Raw genomic sequence first — 16,603 nt, forward strand, 5'->3', positions numbered from 1 at the left:
CAGTCTCTTCCAGAGCAGGCACTGTAGCACCCGATAACCTGGCACCCCTCTAGAGGGCCTCTTCCCCTGTCCATGAACGCGGGTGCTGGGGAGCTAACTTTCTTGGAGGGTTGGGTCCGCGAAGTGGGTGGAGCAGGGTGCCCTGTTGGCCAGGAGGGGAGATAAGTGGCTGTGGAATACTTAATAGAATGCTTCCCAGTCTGGCCCTACCACGGGACCGCTGTGTATAGAAAAGGTTTCATCTGTAAAATGAGCTGGTTGCAGGGACGGCTCCTGCCCCTAAGCAGCGTGACTAGCACCCTGGCCCCAGCGGCTTCCGGTGGTTTAGCTCTGGCCTTCAGCCTTGCTGGCCAGTAGGGCCAGAGAGGTGGTGAAGACCTGTCTGCGGGACTCCCTCCAGCGTCGGTCCCAGGTTGTCCCTGTGTGTCTTGACGTCGACTTCGCCCCGCCCGCAGTGGGTGGTGACGCTGGTGGCCACGCCCTCGAGCTTACGTCACCGGCCCGGTTCCCTCTCCGGGGAGCGGCGTCGGACGCGCGGCTCCCACCCCCTCCCCTCTCGCGGGTTCTCCCCTCGCGGGTGGCGGCCGCGGCCCTACCCTCTGCAAGACGATGGCCCGGGCCCCGAGCGCGGGCTAACGTGCCCGGCCATGGGCTGTATCGGCTCTCGGAGCCCGGCGGGTCAGGGTAAGAGGCGGAGGCCGGGCACGGGCTGGGGAGACGGGCTGCGGTCGCCCGGTGTGCGTACCGCGGGTGGGTTGGGGCCTTGAGGAAGGGGCCGGTGTCGGGAGAGGGAGGAGCCTGTGTCGGGGAGGCGGGCCAGGCTAGAGGAGGGAGCAGGCGTGAGCGGGGAGGGGGCGAAACCGACTCAGGTTTGCTTCCACGGCCTGTCTGATTGTGGGATTTGCAGGGTACAGTCGCCGTCTTTCCTACCGCTGGATTCCTACCGCTGAGGGTTGCAGAAGGTGCACAGCTTGGGCAGGGGCCAGCCAACCTTCTCCAACCCGTGGCTAGTGGCCTTGCACACCTACCCACTCTCCCGTCAGCCTCACCTCTCTCCCTTTCCTGGGAGTGGGCCTTCACGCAGGAAACCTACCTCTCCTAGCTGTGTCCTAACCCCTTAAAGGAGATAAACCTGCAAAGGCTGGCCATGTACCCTCCCACAGAATTTTTGTCTAAAACTTACAACCCCCTTTAGAGTCAGCTGGTTGATGAAGAGAGCTGGGGCCCCACTTGGAGCACCTGTGAGCACCTGATTACCTCTCGCCGCCTCTTAAAACTGTTTGTTCTCTCCCTGAACTCAGAACAAAACCAAGTGACCCTGCCAGTGTAGGAAAAGAGGAGCCCAGGAGGAAGCCATCAGAGCATCCTTCCCACAACTGCTGACCCTTGCTTGGGCCTTGGTTCCCATGGATGGTGGTGCATGCTGGGAGCTGGCCTTAGTCCTGTACATCTGAGGGTTGGCTAGCTGACTTGACTTCGGTGTCATGAATTTTTCTAAACCTAAGGCCAGACAGGGACTTGTGACATTAACAGCTGGGTTTGGAATAGGTCCTGGATTTTCAGAGCCGGTGGTCAATCACACAGGCCTGAGTGTGGTTTGTGTGGGAGGTTCTTTGCACCTAGACTCTAGCTGAGATTTGTACCTTTAGTTTCCCATGAGGAATCTTGGGATTTGTAGTCCTAAATTAACCTCATGGCTTTTGAAGCAGAGAAGCAGTAGGCTGCTCTGGCCCTGCTAAGGCGTGGAGTTCAGGAAGTCATTCCTGCCTGTAGTCAGGGGGAAGGTGGGGTCTGGCTGATCTCAGGACTGGCCTGTGATACCTGATTAGTACCAACTAGGGGCCGGGGATGGCCTTTAACCTTGTGTCTTCTTCTGGTTGGTAGCATTTCTGGGAACCACCAGCTGGCTGTGAGGCTCAGGGACAGAGACGGCTGCTCCGGCTAAAGGTCAGTTGTGATGTACGTTGCCTGTTGGCACTGTCTAGGGGATGGGCCTTGGCTTTCTGAGCTCCAGAGAGCTCAGCTGGGCCCCTGGCATTCCCACCTCCTCAAAGCCATGAGGCAAGAATGTTCTCCTTATGTGACTAGGCACAGGTTCCAAGTGGGGAGGGGACTGGCTCAGCATCCGGAGCCAAAATAGGAATAGAACTGGGAGCTGAGCCTGGAGCCGTTCTGGGCTTTTGGTTCTCCGCATCAACACAGCCAAGGATGCCTATGATTTCTGTGCTGGGCAAAATGTTTCTGTGGCAGCGTGAAGGGCCTGGAGGACGATGGACTTGTCAGACAAGTCGCAGAGGTGAGACCAGAGACCATAGATGTGATCTGGGAGGTGATGGGAGGCTGAGGAGTAGGGTGCTCAGGTGGCAAGAGGAAAATTACTCTGGCTTAGCTATGGGGAATCAGGCTGAGACAGGAACAGCTAGATAGGGGCTGGACAACGCATTCGGAAAATGTCTTAGGGGGCTGGAGCGAAGGTCAGAAAAAAAATGATGGGTTTGTTAGAAAAGAAGAGTAAAGAGCTGCGTACCAGCTGAAGCTGGTGAGAGAAAAAGAACCAAGAGCAGCAAGGAAGCCTACAGAGGGTCCAAGGTGGTGGTTGTGGGGAGGGAGGACAGTATTGGTGGGGAAATAGCCCATGCGCTTTTCAAGAGGAATGGGTAGACTGAGGAAACAGAGAAGACAGAATTTATCAAAGTTTAGGTTTCACCCTAGGGTTTTGATGTATTCAGCGGTGGAAGGTGGCCAGTGGGCTGCCCAAAGTAATCCCAGGGCTGCGGGATGGGGGCTTTCAGAGTTGCGTCTTCCAGAGTTGCGCAGAGCACCAGGTGTTTGCCGTAATTCCGGAGGTGGGGGCAAGGTGTGTGTGTTTGGGGGGCGGGGGGAAGCGAGGAGAAATGATAGACAATAATGGATGAAAATGGGGTTTGGCATAAGTGGAAGCCCAGCTGAATAGCCTTTCCCTACCCCTCAGTGACCTCGGACCCTGCGTGGGCTGTGGAGTGGATCGAGCTTCCTCGGGGCCTCTCTCTGTCTTCCTTGGGATCTACTCGGACGCTCCGAGGCTGGAGCCGGTCCTCCCGACCTTCCTCCGTGGACAGCCAGGACTTGCCCGAGGTGCTGGGTCCCTGGTATTGGTAGAGGGAAAAGGGACGGCATCCACTTAAAGGAGATCTGTATCCCCACCCCCGCCTCGCCAGCCTGCTTCTGGCTCAGCGGAGGCGCTATCCGGCCAGCAGGGCCGCAGGGCCGCCCCCGCGCCGGTCTGCTCTGCTCGGCGCGGTGCCAGCGGGCGGGCTTGCTCGCGCCTTCGGCACTGACGTCAGCGCATCCCGGTCTGTATCCCGGGAGACCCTGTTGCGTGGTGATGGGTTGCCAGGGAGACATACACCTTTTCTCTGGGCCTGGGCCGCAGCTGCGCGGAGCGCCAGCACGGATGGCGGCGGCCTGGGGGAGTGAGGGGAGGGAGAGCAGGCGAGCTAGGAAACACCCAGCAGGTGCACCTCCCCCCAGGCCTGACCGGAAGCTACCACCCAGGGGGTCCTGTGAGCCAGGTACTGAAAGGGAGGGATAAAGGGTGGGTTAACCGGTACTGGAGCCCCTCTTGTGAGGGGTAAGAATGTGATGGAGGAGAGCTAGGCCACCCTGGGGAGGGGGCGTGTGCCTCGGATTTCTTTCTTTCACTGAGGGAAACATTTGCTGGGGCCTGCCAAGGAACATTCAGCCAGGTGAGGGTGGAGCCAGGACCCCAGGTGATACAGACTCAGGCCAGTGCCATCCAGCGCTCCCTCAGGGGAAATGCAGTGGCAGTGCTGGGGTGGAGAAAGGGGGATGGAAGACTGAGGAAACTGGAGAAAAACATTATTAGGGGGTGGCACTTGAGTCAGGCTTTAAATAAATGGCAGGGAACATTTTGTCAAGCAAGGGTGGCATTCTTAGCCTAAGGAGAGCTGGGTTCCTTTGCCTGGAGGCAGGATGGTTGCTTGCCTACTCGAAAGGTGGAAAAGTAGGGTTTCACTGGCCACAGGAGATCTGTGGGAGCTTCAGAGACCAGGATGAGTTCCTTTGGTGCCAGACTGTGTGCTTACACTTCATTAGACAATGGGGGAGCCGGGAGGAGTCCGGAAAATATTTTAAATAAGACGCGTTGTGGCCAGTTGCACTCCAGGAAAATTATTTGTTTACATTTGTATCTTACCTCATTCATTCAGCTTATGTATGTTTGAGAGATTACTCTGTCCCCTGTATTGTGTTAAACACTGGAGTGCAGTGTTTAGTTCAAAGATTGAACTAAAGACTAACCTGTGTATTAGAAGGAGTCCATAATTACCCACATGGGGTACATTGATAGAAGCCAGTGATTTGTTACAGGCCGCAGAGGGAAAACTAGTAGGGTTGACCAGGAAGGACTTCACAGAAGGAGACGTAATTCAGCCAAGACCCAAAGGGAGAGAAAAAGCCAGCCAGTCATGGGAGTGGAGATGGAACGTTTATGACATTCTAAACTGAGAAAGATACATGGAATCAGAGGGGCTTTGGTCACTGCCACTTGTGCTGGTCTTGGCAAGCAGCACTGAGGGCTTGAAGGAGGGCAGTGAACGCAGAAAGGGTGAGGGTAGTGTTAGAGGCAGTTTGGAGATGGGATCACTAGGTCTTGATAGATATGGACAGCAAAGCTCAGGGAGGACTTGAAGGTAATGGAGCCAGGCCGAGGCCGAGGCCGGTGTGTGATGCAGAGCAGGGAAGTCAGGAAGTAGGGTCAGTATGGTGAGAGGGCACTGGGTTTGGCTTTGGTCCCGCTGAGTTCATAGCCTTGATAGGCTTTCAGAATAGCTAGAGCGTGGGTCTGAAGACTGAGAGGAGGAGAGAGGTGAAGGAGAGGTTCTGGAGGCAGTCTGTGACACTGTGCCGTCTTTCTTCTCTCTTTTCAATGGCCTCACTCCTTGGTTCTTTCCTTCCTGCCCTGCCTCCTGGTTCTCTGGGAGCTGAGCCAGTGGAGGGTTAGTTGCAGTTCTCTTCCTTTGGGCCTGCCTGAGTCTCCATGGCTTCTGGGGAAGACATAGTTTGCTGGTCTTGGCTTCTTACTCTCTTAACATATCCCAGAAGCTACTGTGATCTATGTGCTCCCTGGGCATTTTTTCCCAGTTTCCATCTCTGCCTTGATGCCCTGGGTGGGGTATGAGCATGTAGGAGGACACTGCTGTCAGAGGGGCGCTGACCCTCTGATACTGATTCTCCAAGGTGAATGTTGGAGACACAGTCGCGATGCTGCCCAAGTCCCGGAGAGCCCTAACTATCCAGGAGATCGCTGCTCTGGCCAGATCCTCCCTGCATGGTATGCACCCCCCTCACCCCTCCATGTCTCTGCCACTCTGTCCTGTTCCTTTTGCACATGACTCCTCAGATGAATCCCAGCTACCTCCTCCTCCTACCCAAAGGCACATATGGGCCATAACCACCATCAGCCTCCCACTTTCCTCCCAAATGCTCCTTGTGCTGTGCCCTTATCAGGCTTCCTTGCTCTGCCACTTCCAGGTATTTCCCAGGTGGTGAAGGACCACGTGACCAAGCCTACCGCCATGGCCCAGGGCCGAGTGGCTCACCTGATTGAATGGAAAGGCTGGAGCAAGCCGAGTGACTCGCCTACTGCCCTGGAATCAGCCTTTTCCTCCTATTCAGACCTCAGCGAGGGTGAGCAAGAGGCTCGCTTTGCAGCAGGTGGGTGACAGAAGGGGTCAGCCATACATTTGTCACAGGGATGTTCACTCTCATCTTCTCAGTCCTGAGGTGGGAGTTGGGGTCTTTCTACACTCCTGTGATCCCCTCTCTTGTCTCCAGAATGAGCCCACTCATAACACACCTTCTCAACTAATCCATTGTGTCCTCCCCGACAGGAGTGGCTGAGCAGTTTGCCATTGCAGAAGCCAAGCTCCGGGCATGGTCTTCAGTGGATGGCGAGGACTCCACCGATGAATCCTATGATGAGGACTTTGTTGGAACTGACTCAGGTGAGGGGACATCCCATGCTGGTGCTGCCAGCTGGGATGCACCTGTCCCATGGTCCTTGGGATTCAGAGCTCAGACGTTGTCAGGGGAGAATCGGAATGTCCTCAGGCTTCGGCGCAGGGGAGAAGGGAGGAAGACTGGCATCCCTGGGCATTCCAGGAGCTGGAAGGTTGTCCATGTTCACGGGTGGGGAATCGGCAGTTGGAAATTGGAACTGGGTTCCTTTCCTAAGGTGCCATGCCCTCTCTGTCTGTGCAGTTGGGCCTTGCAGCCTGTTTCTCTGTGCCAGGCCTTTCCCTCCCCAGGCAGCCTTCTGACTGGTTGTGGCAGGACAGAGCCGCAGTGCAGCAGTACAGCACCTCACAGGGCTGTGGCCCCAGGCAAACAGGAAGGCATGCTGGGCCTGGATCGCCCACAGGGCTGAGCTGGCTCCAGCTCAGCATCCTTGTATTCCAGCCAAGACCTGCCGGTGGGCCTCTCTCTGGGCCAGTGCTTGCAGATGTGCGTGGCCCTCCTTTCATCTTTCATTCCCTACACCACGTGGCTGACTTTCTCTGTGGCTTCTGGGCTCCAGCCTCACAGGCAGTCACCCCCACCCCCCACCTCTTTGCCTTTGAAGATCCCCTCTGCCAGCCCCTTCAACCCCTCCAGCTAATTAACAAGTTCTCTAAGGTGGGCAGTGCATCAGAGCAGATTGGAGATTGCTGCTGTGGTCCAGCAGGGACTGAATTGGATGCCAGAGGCCAAGACAGAGCCCTGAACCACAAACTTTTTTTGTTTGATTGAGTTCCAGGCCTGCTTTGGCCCCTGGTATAATGATAATAACTAACGTTTATCCAAGGCGACTACTCGCCTATGTGGAATCTGTATGCAGATTAGAAAAAGCCACCCCTTTCTCTGGCAGGCCAGACTCTGCTAGGGCATACTGCTGGTCAGCCCTCACTCACTGCCTTGGGCAGGCTCCCCTTGTGCAGTGAGCAACCTAGGCAGCTGTAGGCAGTACCCCTTCACTTACTGCCTCCTTACTGTGTGCCAGAGTGCTGTTTTCTCAGCAACCCCACAACCTAGTTACATTAAAATCCCTGGTTTAGGGGCCTCCCTAGAGACCTAGGGGCTAAGTCAGTGCTATCACCACGATGGCCTGAGTTTGATCCTTGGCCAGGGAGGTGACCCACATATGGCACAGCAGACCTCTCCTGTCTCGCCCACTGCTCCCCTCAGCAGTGTATTTCAGTAACTGCCTGCACGGCTCCCTACACTGTCTCTGGCAAATCCTTTCACCCACTGCAGCTCTGGCCTGTACCTCAGTTTTTCTATACAAAAATAGATGAAATCCTTGGGGGAAAAAGTTTAAAAAAAATAAAAATCCCTGATTTACCTTTAAGGCAACTGAGGCACTGAGAGGCTGAGACTTGCCCAAAGTTACCTACTTTCTACCCACCACCCCCAGCGCTGTGCTGAGTGTGAAGCAGGGAGAAGTTGGCCATCTGAATCGTGCTAGTAGAGCGGTCTTCTTTTCTGTCTCCCTACAGACTTGGCTGCGCAGCTGCCTCTGGGGCCCCACCTCCAGGACCTCTTCACTGGCCACCGATTCTCCCGGCCTGTACGCCAGGGCTCCGTGGAGCCTGAGAGCGACTGCTCGCAGACCGTGTCCCCAGAGACCCTATGCTCTAGTCTGTGCAGCCTGGAGGATGGTTTGCTGGGCTCCCCGGCCCGGCTGGCCTCCCAGTTGCTGGGCGAAGAGCTGCTTCTTGCCAAACTTCCCCCCAGCCGGGAAAGTGCCTTCCGTAGCCTGGGCCCACTCGAGACCCAGGACTCGCTCTACAACTCGCCCCTCACGGAGTCCTGCCTTTCCCCTGAGGAGGAGGAGACAGCCCCCTGCAAGGACTGCCAGCCGCTCTGCCTGCCACCAGTGGGCAGCTGGGAACGGCAGCAGCAAGCCTCTGACGTAGCTTCATCTGGGGTGGTGTCCTTAGATGAGGATGAGGCAGAGCCGGAGGAACAGTGACCCAAATTATGCCTGGTGGCGGCATGCGTCCCTGGGCTGCTGCGGGGGGCAGAGCCTCCTGCCCAGTGCGTGCCCAGGTGCGGTGGGAGGCTCCCCGCAGAGCTCCAAAGCCGTGAGGGCTCCTGGGAACACTCACTCCTCTGTTGTGTTTTGCATGAAAGTGTTTGGAGAGGAGGCAGGGGCCAGGCTGGGGGGCGCATGTCTTGCCCCCACTCCTGGGGTTTGCCGGGGGTTGCCCGGGGCCCCTGGGGCATGGCCACAGCTGTGGCAGACAGTGATGTTCATGTTCTTAAATCAGAAACACCACATACACATGTCCTCCTTGGATGATGTGAGCCCCTAAGGGGGTGGTTGTGACTGGGCTGTGTGGGGTAGAGGGAGAGGGAGCTTGGCCTCCCGCTCCTGTCTCCCCAGGCCTCTCTCTTCTCTGCTTCTCTCACCTCCCAGTCCATGTGCTGTGCTTGATAGCATCACCTCCCCCCACAGTGGGGGTGGCTCTCACCCTCCGGGAGCCTAAGGATTGAGCCGTCTCCCAAGGGCCCCTTGCCCAGCTGGGCTTGTGCTGTGCTTCACCTCCCCCTTGTCTCTAAATCTTCTTTTCCCTAAAGAAAGGGGTTTTGGTCTGTTCTTTCAGTTGGATCTTCTCTGGGAGGCACTGGAATGATGAAAGCACGTGCCCTCCACCCTTTTTCTGGCCCCTCTGGTGGCGTCAGGGGTACGCCCCCTGTAGGAGGTGTTGGCAGGATCCTGGTGGCTCACAGACCGACCACGGCCATCTTAGCCATGGCCGGTCCCTTCACCCAGAGTCCTAATTATGGTGGAGGCAAAGAAGGGACAGCTCTGGTTGCTGGCGCTGTGACTTGATGTTCCAGTGAGGGCCACAAGAGGGCCACGTGGCATTGTCTGATGCTGCCTGGGTTGGGCAGGTAAAGTGCCAGTGAGTGACAGTCATGGGGGGAGTATGTCTCCTTGGGGCAGGAGAGTGGTGGTAGTGCCTTTCTTGGCTGAATGGAAGAACCAGAGCTAAAGTACCGGGGGCCTCTGCCCCAGCCAGTTGTTGGTGGGCAGGCGGCGGAGGCCTCTGCAGATCTGGCTTTCCCCGGACAGTGGGAGTGTTAGGGCCTTGGGGGGTGGGGGGGGTTGCTGCAGACTTTGGAGCCTTGTAGGCTTTGACAGGTAAGAGGGCCCAAGGTAAGAAGAAGAGCTGATGGGCACAGACATTCTATATATAAGTGGCTCATTAGGTGTTTATTTTGTTCTATTTAAGAATTTGTTTTATTAAATTAATATAAAAATCTTTGTAAATCTCTATATACATCTGGTCATTGGAGGTTCCAGTATAAACCCATCTTAGTTTGCTCCCTTTCCGCTTCAAAGAGGGAGCAGAGGTCAAGACCCCACCCTCATCGTGCTGGGCAGTGCTCATCTGCCCAAGGACGGAATGCTTGCTGCAGCTGGGCTCTGGGTCAGGTTCCAGGTAGGATAAACTGGGAGAAGCTGGCACCCCAGGTTTGGAAGAGGGGCCGGGTGCCAACCTTGGGCTGTGGCTGTCTCCTGCTTTCCCAAGGCAGAAGGTATGTGAGCAGCAGGGTCCAGGCCGACAGCCATGGTCACGGCTATCCCAGGCTGCCCATTGAGGGGTTCACTGGCACTTGTCATCGCTGTCAGAAGGGCTGCCCTCCCGAGGGAGGCCGTGGCGGGAGCGGGGCCCCCAGAGTGCATGCACCTCAGTGGTCTCTGTGTCACTGCTGCTGGTAGCACTGTCACGGAAGCTGGCAAGAGGTGGTCGGACTTTCACGCCCTGTGCTGTGACCGAGCCCTCGATAGCTTTCCGGAGCTGGTAGAGAGGAGAACAGGTGTGAGGTGAGGCCAGGAGGTTCCTGCGTAGACTCCTCCCCTGGGAGCACACCCCCGAGGTGAGCTGGACATAAGCCTCCCTGCCTTTTTGGAAGTGGAAGTGGCTCAGGCCCTACCATCTCACCTCCTTTAGGGTGACGATTCCAATGAGCCTGCCAATACTGGTGACATAAGCATGGTCCACTCCCAGCAGTGAGAAGATGGTGTGAGTCTGCAGGGTGGGGAGAAAACATGGACTGAATACATGAAGGGGCAGTTTTAAGTTACAAGTCAGAGTGGCTTGTGACAAGTGGGTTAGGGGTAATTCGAGGTGCCACGGATGGCAGGGGAGGGAGCTCGGCCTAGAAGAAAATAATGAGAGAGTGTTTCTGTCACCAGTCCTCAGGAACTTGCTAGTGGGGAACTTTATGTTCCTTATTTTGATGGAGAAATGAGTACAGGAAAGATTCTTCTCACATTAGAAAGGAGGATGTAGGAGCGAATAACTGCAGATAAGACATCTAACAGTGTGGCATCGTCGGCAAGCCTGCCTTCCGTAGCATTTCATTGCAGTGCTGTCCTAAGAAGTAGGTTTAATGTTCATTCTACAGGAGAGGCAGCCTGAGGCTCAATGGTGAGCCTCGCTCACTCGGTTAAGACGTAGTCTGCGGCCCCAGGTCAATGTTCAGCTCACAGTAGAAGGAACAAACACAGCCCCATTGCCCTATGAAGATGTCAGATTAGTCAGGGGGGTTCCAAACCCCACAGGGGGCCTGCCCCTGTGTTCTGTGCCTCTCCTCCACCTTAGTGACTGACACACGCTTCCCATTAGCCCTCACTGGCCGGCCTTCATTTGGCTCCAACACCACAGTCTTGGCCTGAAGTACCTACACTCCCCTACAGTATGTCTTTTCCGGGACCTGAGTAGCATCCAGGTCCTGCTGAGATATAGGGAGTCTAGGGAGACGAGTCACCCCTCTACCCCATGTTTTTCTTAGGTCCTCCCCAAGCTTTCAAATGTAATCACAAAGGGTTCAGAAATTGTCAGCTAGTTCCCCTTGGGCTCTCAGTGTGTTTTCTTGGGCCAGAAGTCTTGAAAAACATGCTACTGACTCAGCAGTTTCTGGAATTTCTGGCCCATCATTTATCACACAGTTTTGGGTTTACTTGTAAGCCTCTTGACTTAATGTTTGAATCAAAATGGGCATTAATAATCCAGTTTCTTGAGTGCCAGATGCTCAGAACTTACTGTCTTTATACCTTTAAATTTTTCCTGACATAACTGCTAAATTCTTCAGGAGAGGACTTCCAGAACTTTCCTATCTTTCTCCATCTAAGGGATGACAGTACTTATAAAAGGAGCTAGAAGTTCAATTTTAGAATAAGTTTTTAAAACCGTACTCCCTCAGTAGTTCCACCATAATTGTCTTGCGGTTATCAAGTTCTTCCTCATCTTTACTTGACTCCTCTGTGCAAGTTATCTTTAAATTTCTCATCTGACTTCAGAGGGAACAGTTCTTTAATGGAATACTTTTTTTTTATTAATTCCTTAGCCTTTTTTCTAATGGTTTAATAATCCCTCTCAGCTTCTCCCTAGGATCAATAGTTCCCTGGATTTTCATTTTCTCCACAGTCCTAATCAGAGTGAATTTCTAGCAGTTGCCTTTTTAAGTGTGTGAATTGCTTATCCCTGGCAGTCATCAGCTGTAACTATCTACTTCCTGAACATCCCCAACTTCTTTACATCCTCATCAGGATGGGGCACAATATCCCACTGGGTTTGCTTCCCTCCAGTTTGTCTCAGCCATCCTTGGACTTCCTCAAACTCAAGTTAACCTTTTTTTCTAAGTCCGCTCAAACTTATCTATAGTGGTCATCTCGCTGTCCCTCATCCCATCATGATGATAACGCTGGTTATCATGAGCCTATATGCCAATATGAGTCCATAAGCCAATTCCCAAGTCCACCCCCACTGTCCTTCCAGCCTTAGATTTCACCAGGTACCGCAACCTTCAGCCTCACAGAATCAGTCTTTCTTAAATGGAACCATTTCTTCGACCCTTCACACCTTTCCTTCTTACACCATACTGTTCGCCTCCAGTATAGTGGTAGCACTAGTAATTCCTAACATATAATGAATTCTTACTATATGGCAGGTACTGTTCTAATACAGGTATCAACTTTTAATCCTCAAAACCCTGTGATGTGGGTACTATGATTCCTACCTTATAAGATAAGGAAAGTTAAGCTGGGAGCTTTGCCAAGACCACACAGCTAGCTAACCGGTAGCAGGGTGAGTGAGGATTTGGGCTCCGCCAGTCCTGTCTAGTGTTGGAACTCTCTAGTCTCTCCACCTCCACCCACTGCCTCTCTGTAGGTGGTCTGAGTGAAAGCTGGGCTTAGCTGGTATGGTGATATCCAGTTGCTTCCTAAATAGTATGAAATGTATCCCACCTACTTCTGAAAGTTCTGTACTTAATTGGGCTACGACTTATTGATTCCTCAGGCCTGCAAGGATATTTTGCCTTCTAATCTTTTTATGTTCTTATCGCTTCCAGTCCTTGGTGCTTTTGTTAGCCAGTTCCTCAAAGGCTTTTTCTCTTCCTCTGATTTTTAAGTTTGTAACAAACACTTTGTTCTTTTTCACTTTAATTTAATTAGACACCAGGGAGCCCACTGGAACTGTACTTCTTGGACTTGGGAACAGCGAATTGATAGGGAGAGGCATGATTTGGCCTTCTGGAAAGAATACTGGGATTTAGGCCAGAAAATATGGGTTCTGTGACTGACTGCTACAGTGATTGGGGCAAGTGACCTCCTTACCGCCTCAGTTTTCCTGTGTATTAAAATGGCTAAATCCAAGGCTTTTGGTTCAGACCATTTTGGATTCCAGACCTGGTTCTGTTACTTAACTAGCTGTGTGACCTTGGGCAACTTACTTAACCTTTCTGAATCTCAATGTCCTCATTTCTAAAAACTAGAATCTCTATCTTACCCTGTGGTTGTGAGGGTTAAATTAAACACATGAAGAGATCGGCACAGAGCCTGGCTCATGGGTGGCACTAAAAAAAAACGTCAGCACTATCATCATGATGGGATGTTTGAGGGATAAATAACACGATCATCACAGATACGTTGGAGAGGTCCTAGGAAGAAAGGCTTTAAAGTAAGAGCCTGGTGTACTATTTTCATGGGTTTCTTGCAACTCTTGCAACTGCACTGCAGTTCCCTACTCACTTTCGCCTGAGGTCTTTACCCAAATGCTTACAGATTCCTTTGTTGTCCCCTGTCCTGTCTCAGCACCCCCCCCCCACCCCCATTTGTGCTAGGCTGACTCTGAGGCTCAGCTTGTATGTAAACTAGCTCCCAAGCTGCCCACTTCTGGGAGGCCCCCTGCCTCCCAAGCAGTTCTCCGGAGAGCCCAGGCTCTCCAGTGTCAGCCACTCCCACCCCCAACCTGCCTGCACTCTCAAGTTTCCTTGTTTCTGCAGGCTGGCTTGTCCTTCTGCTGCGCTATCTCCCTGTGTGCCTGCTAGTTCTCCTTTGGCCTACATTAAATCAAACTTTCTGGGGTCTGATATTCCAAGCTCCCCACTGGGCATTTTCTCATCTTTGTTTATCTCGCCTTGGTAGTGTCCCACCCCTACTTGAATATTTGTTAGCTTGTTTATTAGATTTTCTAATCCTGCCTATTTCTCACCCAGTTTTTTCAGTGTGGGTGTATCAGCCTTGCTAGTTGCTGGCAGCCTCCGGCCTAGCTCTGACCCTACCAGGGCCTTCTGGCTTCCACCCAGTTCGAGCCCTGTCTTTGTTGCTGCTTTGGTCCAGAGTTCCCTGGGGGCAAGGCTGAACAGTGGAAAAATGATGCCTGGCTCGACACAGGAAGAGGGGAAGGGGCCCTGGCTCCCAGCCTTTGGAATCGGTGTGTTGGAAGAACGTCCAGCACAGAGCCTACTCTCTGCTGTCACTTTTCTCCTTGCTGGCCTGAGTCCAAACTTGTGGGAGGACGGAGATCCCCACCCTGTTCGCCCATGTGTTCAGGCCAGCCCAGGTCACGGCCCCTACCTTGTGCAGAGAGGTCCGCTCCACCAGCTGGAAGGGTGCAGGGTCAATTTTGCAGTCACTGAAGTTCACAGGCTCATCTAGCTGCTGCTCCTCCCACTCCAGAATCTGAAGGAACAAGAGTAGAAGGGTCCATAGGGAAAAGATGCCGATAGTTGTTCTCACCTCCCTGAAGACTGGCCTGCCCTTTTCCTGCTCCACGGTGCCTCCTGTGAGGACAGCTGCCAAGAGGATGAACGAACACACCCAGGGAGAAACAGGGTTCAGAGTCCAGTCACACCTTACCTCCTCAGCGGTCATCTCGCCTTCCAGGTCTGAGTCGCTCTAGGAGGGAAGGAGAGAGGTTGGCAGTCAGGGACCGGGGGTGGGTGGGCAGATGCCCTTGGCGGGGCTCGGTGGGCAGGTTTACCCAGCCTAGACCCGGGCCCTCCCTGTCTGGCTCCTCAACTGCAGGAAAGAAGGGACGACTTACCGCCAGGGAGATTCGGACCCGCTTCAGCTTGCGCTTTTCACATGATTCCGACTTCAACTTTGTTAGAACCAAACCAGAGAGAAGAGGAGTGGACGTTATGGGGAGGAGGGAGGTGAGGGGAAGCGGCAGCGGCCAGGAGGAAAGAAGTGCTACACAGAGAGAGCTGGTGTCTAGGAGGGAGAGGGCAGGGAGGAAGGAGGCAGGCACTGCAGGGCGAGTAGAGAGATGGTCACCATGCCTGAGAGAGAGCGAGAAGGAAGGCTAGAAAGATAGGCTCAGCCACTCACCTCTGAAGCTTCTGGAGGAGGACTGCCACAGAAGAGGCTCCTGAGGGCGATGCCTGCCTGCTCCATGTTTCCTGTGTCCCAAACACAAGCCCCAAGGGCAACGTCATCTTTAGAGGAAACAACAAGGAGAAGTGACCAGAGCAAGGGGAGAGGTGCCCTGGGCGGTTCCTTAACTGGAAAAGGTTGGGCAGGGACCCTAGAGATTTCCGAGCGGGGCTCCAACTCTGTAGGGAGACATAGGAGAGATACTGGTGGGAGCTGGGTTCACCTGCGGGGCTCTCTCCATGGTGCATGGTGCTGCTGGGGGCCCTCTTGAGAGCAGGCTTCAGGGGCTTGTGAGTCTCCCCACGGGGTGCAGGGAAGACGGAGTCTTCAGTGTTCACCTGTTCAGTCAGGAAGAGGCCAGTGAGGCTGTGGCCCCAGACCACATCTATGTCACCCTCTCAATCAGTTTATACGACGACATTAGGAAGTCTGTGTGGCTGTTTCCCTCACCTGGAAACGGACAGAAGTCTCAGGGCTGGGGGGACTTTCCTGATCAGACGGCGGAGAGGTTTGGGTGGCTCGTCGCTCCTGCATGTACTGCCGCCGGCGTGCTGTGCTCAGCTGGGCCCCCAGCAGTGCCACCACCTGTGAGCGCTCGATGGAGCCCAGGAGGATCATGGACTCTGGAGAGCAGGTGGAGGGGCTCAGGAGCTGGGAGTGAAGCCCTCCATTCACGGCCCACCCCCAGATCTTCTCTCACCCCTACCTAGAATGGGGCCTTGGACACAGGCCACACACCAGAGGGAAACCCCTGGCTGACAGGTGAAGGGCATTGTCTCTGGAGTTAAGGAGACTGCTCCTGGGCTCTTGTCCCCTTCCCATTTCTGAACAGCAATGCAAGGAGAGGCCCCGGCATCTGGGCTCCCTCCTGGTCTCACCAGTGGACTCTACGAGGGCCAACATGCGGCCCTTAGTCCGGTGCAGTGCCAACCGCAGGTCCCGGTAGGTGCAGCTGAGGGCCACGTGGGGAACGTCCCGCACCATGATGTCTTCCACTCGTACTCGGTACTGCCTGGGGGCAGAGAGAGGCCCTGGGCTTGGGGTCAGCATGGGGAGGGTGGCCCAGTTCACTACTATCCCAGGGCCATAAGGAACTCCCCAGAGGAAAAAGTACTCCCCGCCCTTCATTCTGACCCTCAGGGTGTGGACAAGGAAGCAAGGTGGCCGGTCTCCCAGCCTCACTGGCTTGGGACCTTGTTAGAAGTGGGTGTGAGGGGGTCCTAGAATGCCTTCCACCCCTCACCCGCACCCCCTTGGTGCCCAGCCCTCCGTACTGGTGGCGGCCCCAGCCTAGCTCAGGCAGATAGGGCAGCTTCTTGATTCGGATGATGCTGTCATAGAGTGAGGGCTGCAGGCTCTGGGCAACAGCGTTGGCCAGGATGACGGCGATCATGACGGGCAGGATGTGAGCAATCTGGCCGGTCAGCTCGAACACGATCACAGCAGTGGACACTGTGTGTGTAACTGCTCCTGCCAGAGCAGCCGCCCCTGGGAACAACCATCCCCAGTTTTCTTAGGATGCCCACGTCCCAGATGACCCTCTCCACCCAGGAGGATCCTATGGGGACTCTCGGGCCTGCCCAGCCACAGTTAGGGAAACTGGGCTTCTGCATCAGAGGGAAGCCTGGTTTCTGTCAGCAGGGGGCACCAGAGCCTCACACCCAGCTGCCTGGCCAGAGGTTTTCCAAATCAGATGGGGGCTTCGAGCACTCACCTACCACTGCGTAGCCCCCAGGCACTATTCGATAGGTACTGCTGTCTGTGTGAATCCCGTCTGGGAACCAGGCAGCCATGCTTTCGCCCACTAGACGCCCAAATGCTGCTCCTTCAGGGAGGGGGGTGGGAAGAGAAACAGGTAGTGGAGGGGGAGGGCAGGGGCACTAGGAAGAG

The 16,603-nt window shown here is 54.6% G+C and overlaps 2 protein-coding genes across 5 annotated transcripts in view; one reads left to right on the top strand and one right to left on the bottom strand.

The window, feature by feature from the left end:
• Window positions 1–495: 495 nt before the first annotated feature.
• Window positions 496–9,310, top strand: FAM131A (family with sequence similarity 131, member A). Of its 3 annotated transcripts, XM_012732675.1 has the most exons (7): window positions 496–684; window positions 1,885–1,947; window positions 2,972–3,114; window positions 5,239–5,332; window positions 5,533–5,715; window positions 5,892–6,005; window positions 7,536–9,310. In XM_012732675.1, the coding sequence occupies exons 4-7, from the start codon at window positions 5,263–5,265 to the stop codon at window positions 8,009–8,011; spliced, it is 843 nt and encodes a 280-aa protein (XP_012588129.1). In that variant the 5' UTR covers window positions 496–684; window positions 1,885–1,947; window positions 2,972–3,114; window positions 5,239–5,262; the 3' UTR covers window positions 8,012–9,310. The 3 variants fall into 3 exon arrangements, with proteins under 3 accessions (XP_012588129.1, XP_004675106.1, XP_012588134.1); XM_004675049.2 differs by lacking the exons at window positions 496–684; window positions 1,885–1,947 and adding an exon at window positions 2,209–2,296; XM_012732680.1 differs by lacking the exons at window positions 496–684; window positions 1,885–1,947; window positions 2,972–3,114 and adding an exon at window positions 3,145–3,551.
• Window positions 9,311–9,388: 78 nt separating this feature from the next.
• The window catches only part of CLCN2 (chloride channel, voltage-sensitive 2), a 13,688-nt gene continuing 6,473 nt past the window's right edge, over window positions 9,389–16,603 (bottom strand). Inside the window, exons 14-24 of one of the 2 annotated variants that reach the window (XM_012732665.1) lie at window positions 16,428–16,538; window positions 15,988–16,201; window positions 15,592–15,725; window positions 15,164–15,336; window positions 14,937–15,051; window positions 14,669–14,739; window positions 14,382–14,438; window positions 14,195–14,233; window positions 13,913–14,017; window positions 9,993–10,079; window positions 9,389–9,848 (exon numbers count right to left, since the gene is read on the bottom strand). In XM_012732665.1, the coding sequence (XP_012588119.1) occupies window positions 9,654–9,848; window positions 9,993–10,079; window positions 13,913–14,017; window positions 14,195–14,233; window positions 14,382–14,438; window positions 14,669–14,739; window positions 14,937–15,051; window positions 15,164–15,336; window positions 15,592–15,725; window positions 15,988–16,201; window positions 16,428–16,538 (1,301 nt within the window). In that variant the 3' untranslated portion in view covers window positions 9,389–9,653. The remainder of the gene's footprint in view (window positions 9,849–9,992; window positions 10,080–13,912; window positions 14,018–14,194; window positions 14,234–14,381; window positions 14,439–14,668; window positions 14,740–14,936; window positions 15,052–15,163; window positions 15,337–15,591; window positions 15,726–15,987; window positions 16,202–16,427; window positions 16,539–16,603) is intronic. The other variant, XM_012732668.1, reaches the window with a different exon arrangement.

Source organism: Condylura cristata, unplaced genomic scaffold (genome assembly GCF_000260355.1).
Source record: "Condylura cristata isolate star-nosed mole 26May11 unplaced genomic scaffold, ConCri1.0 scaffold00003, whole genome shotgun sequence".
Classification (NCBI taxonomy): domain Eukaryota; kingdom Metazoa; phylum Chordata; class Mammalia; order Eulipotyphla; family Talpidae; genus Condylura; species Condylura cristata.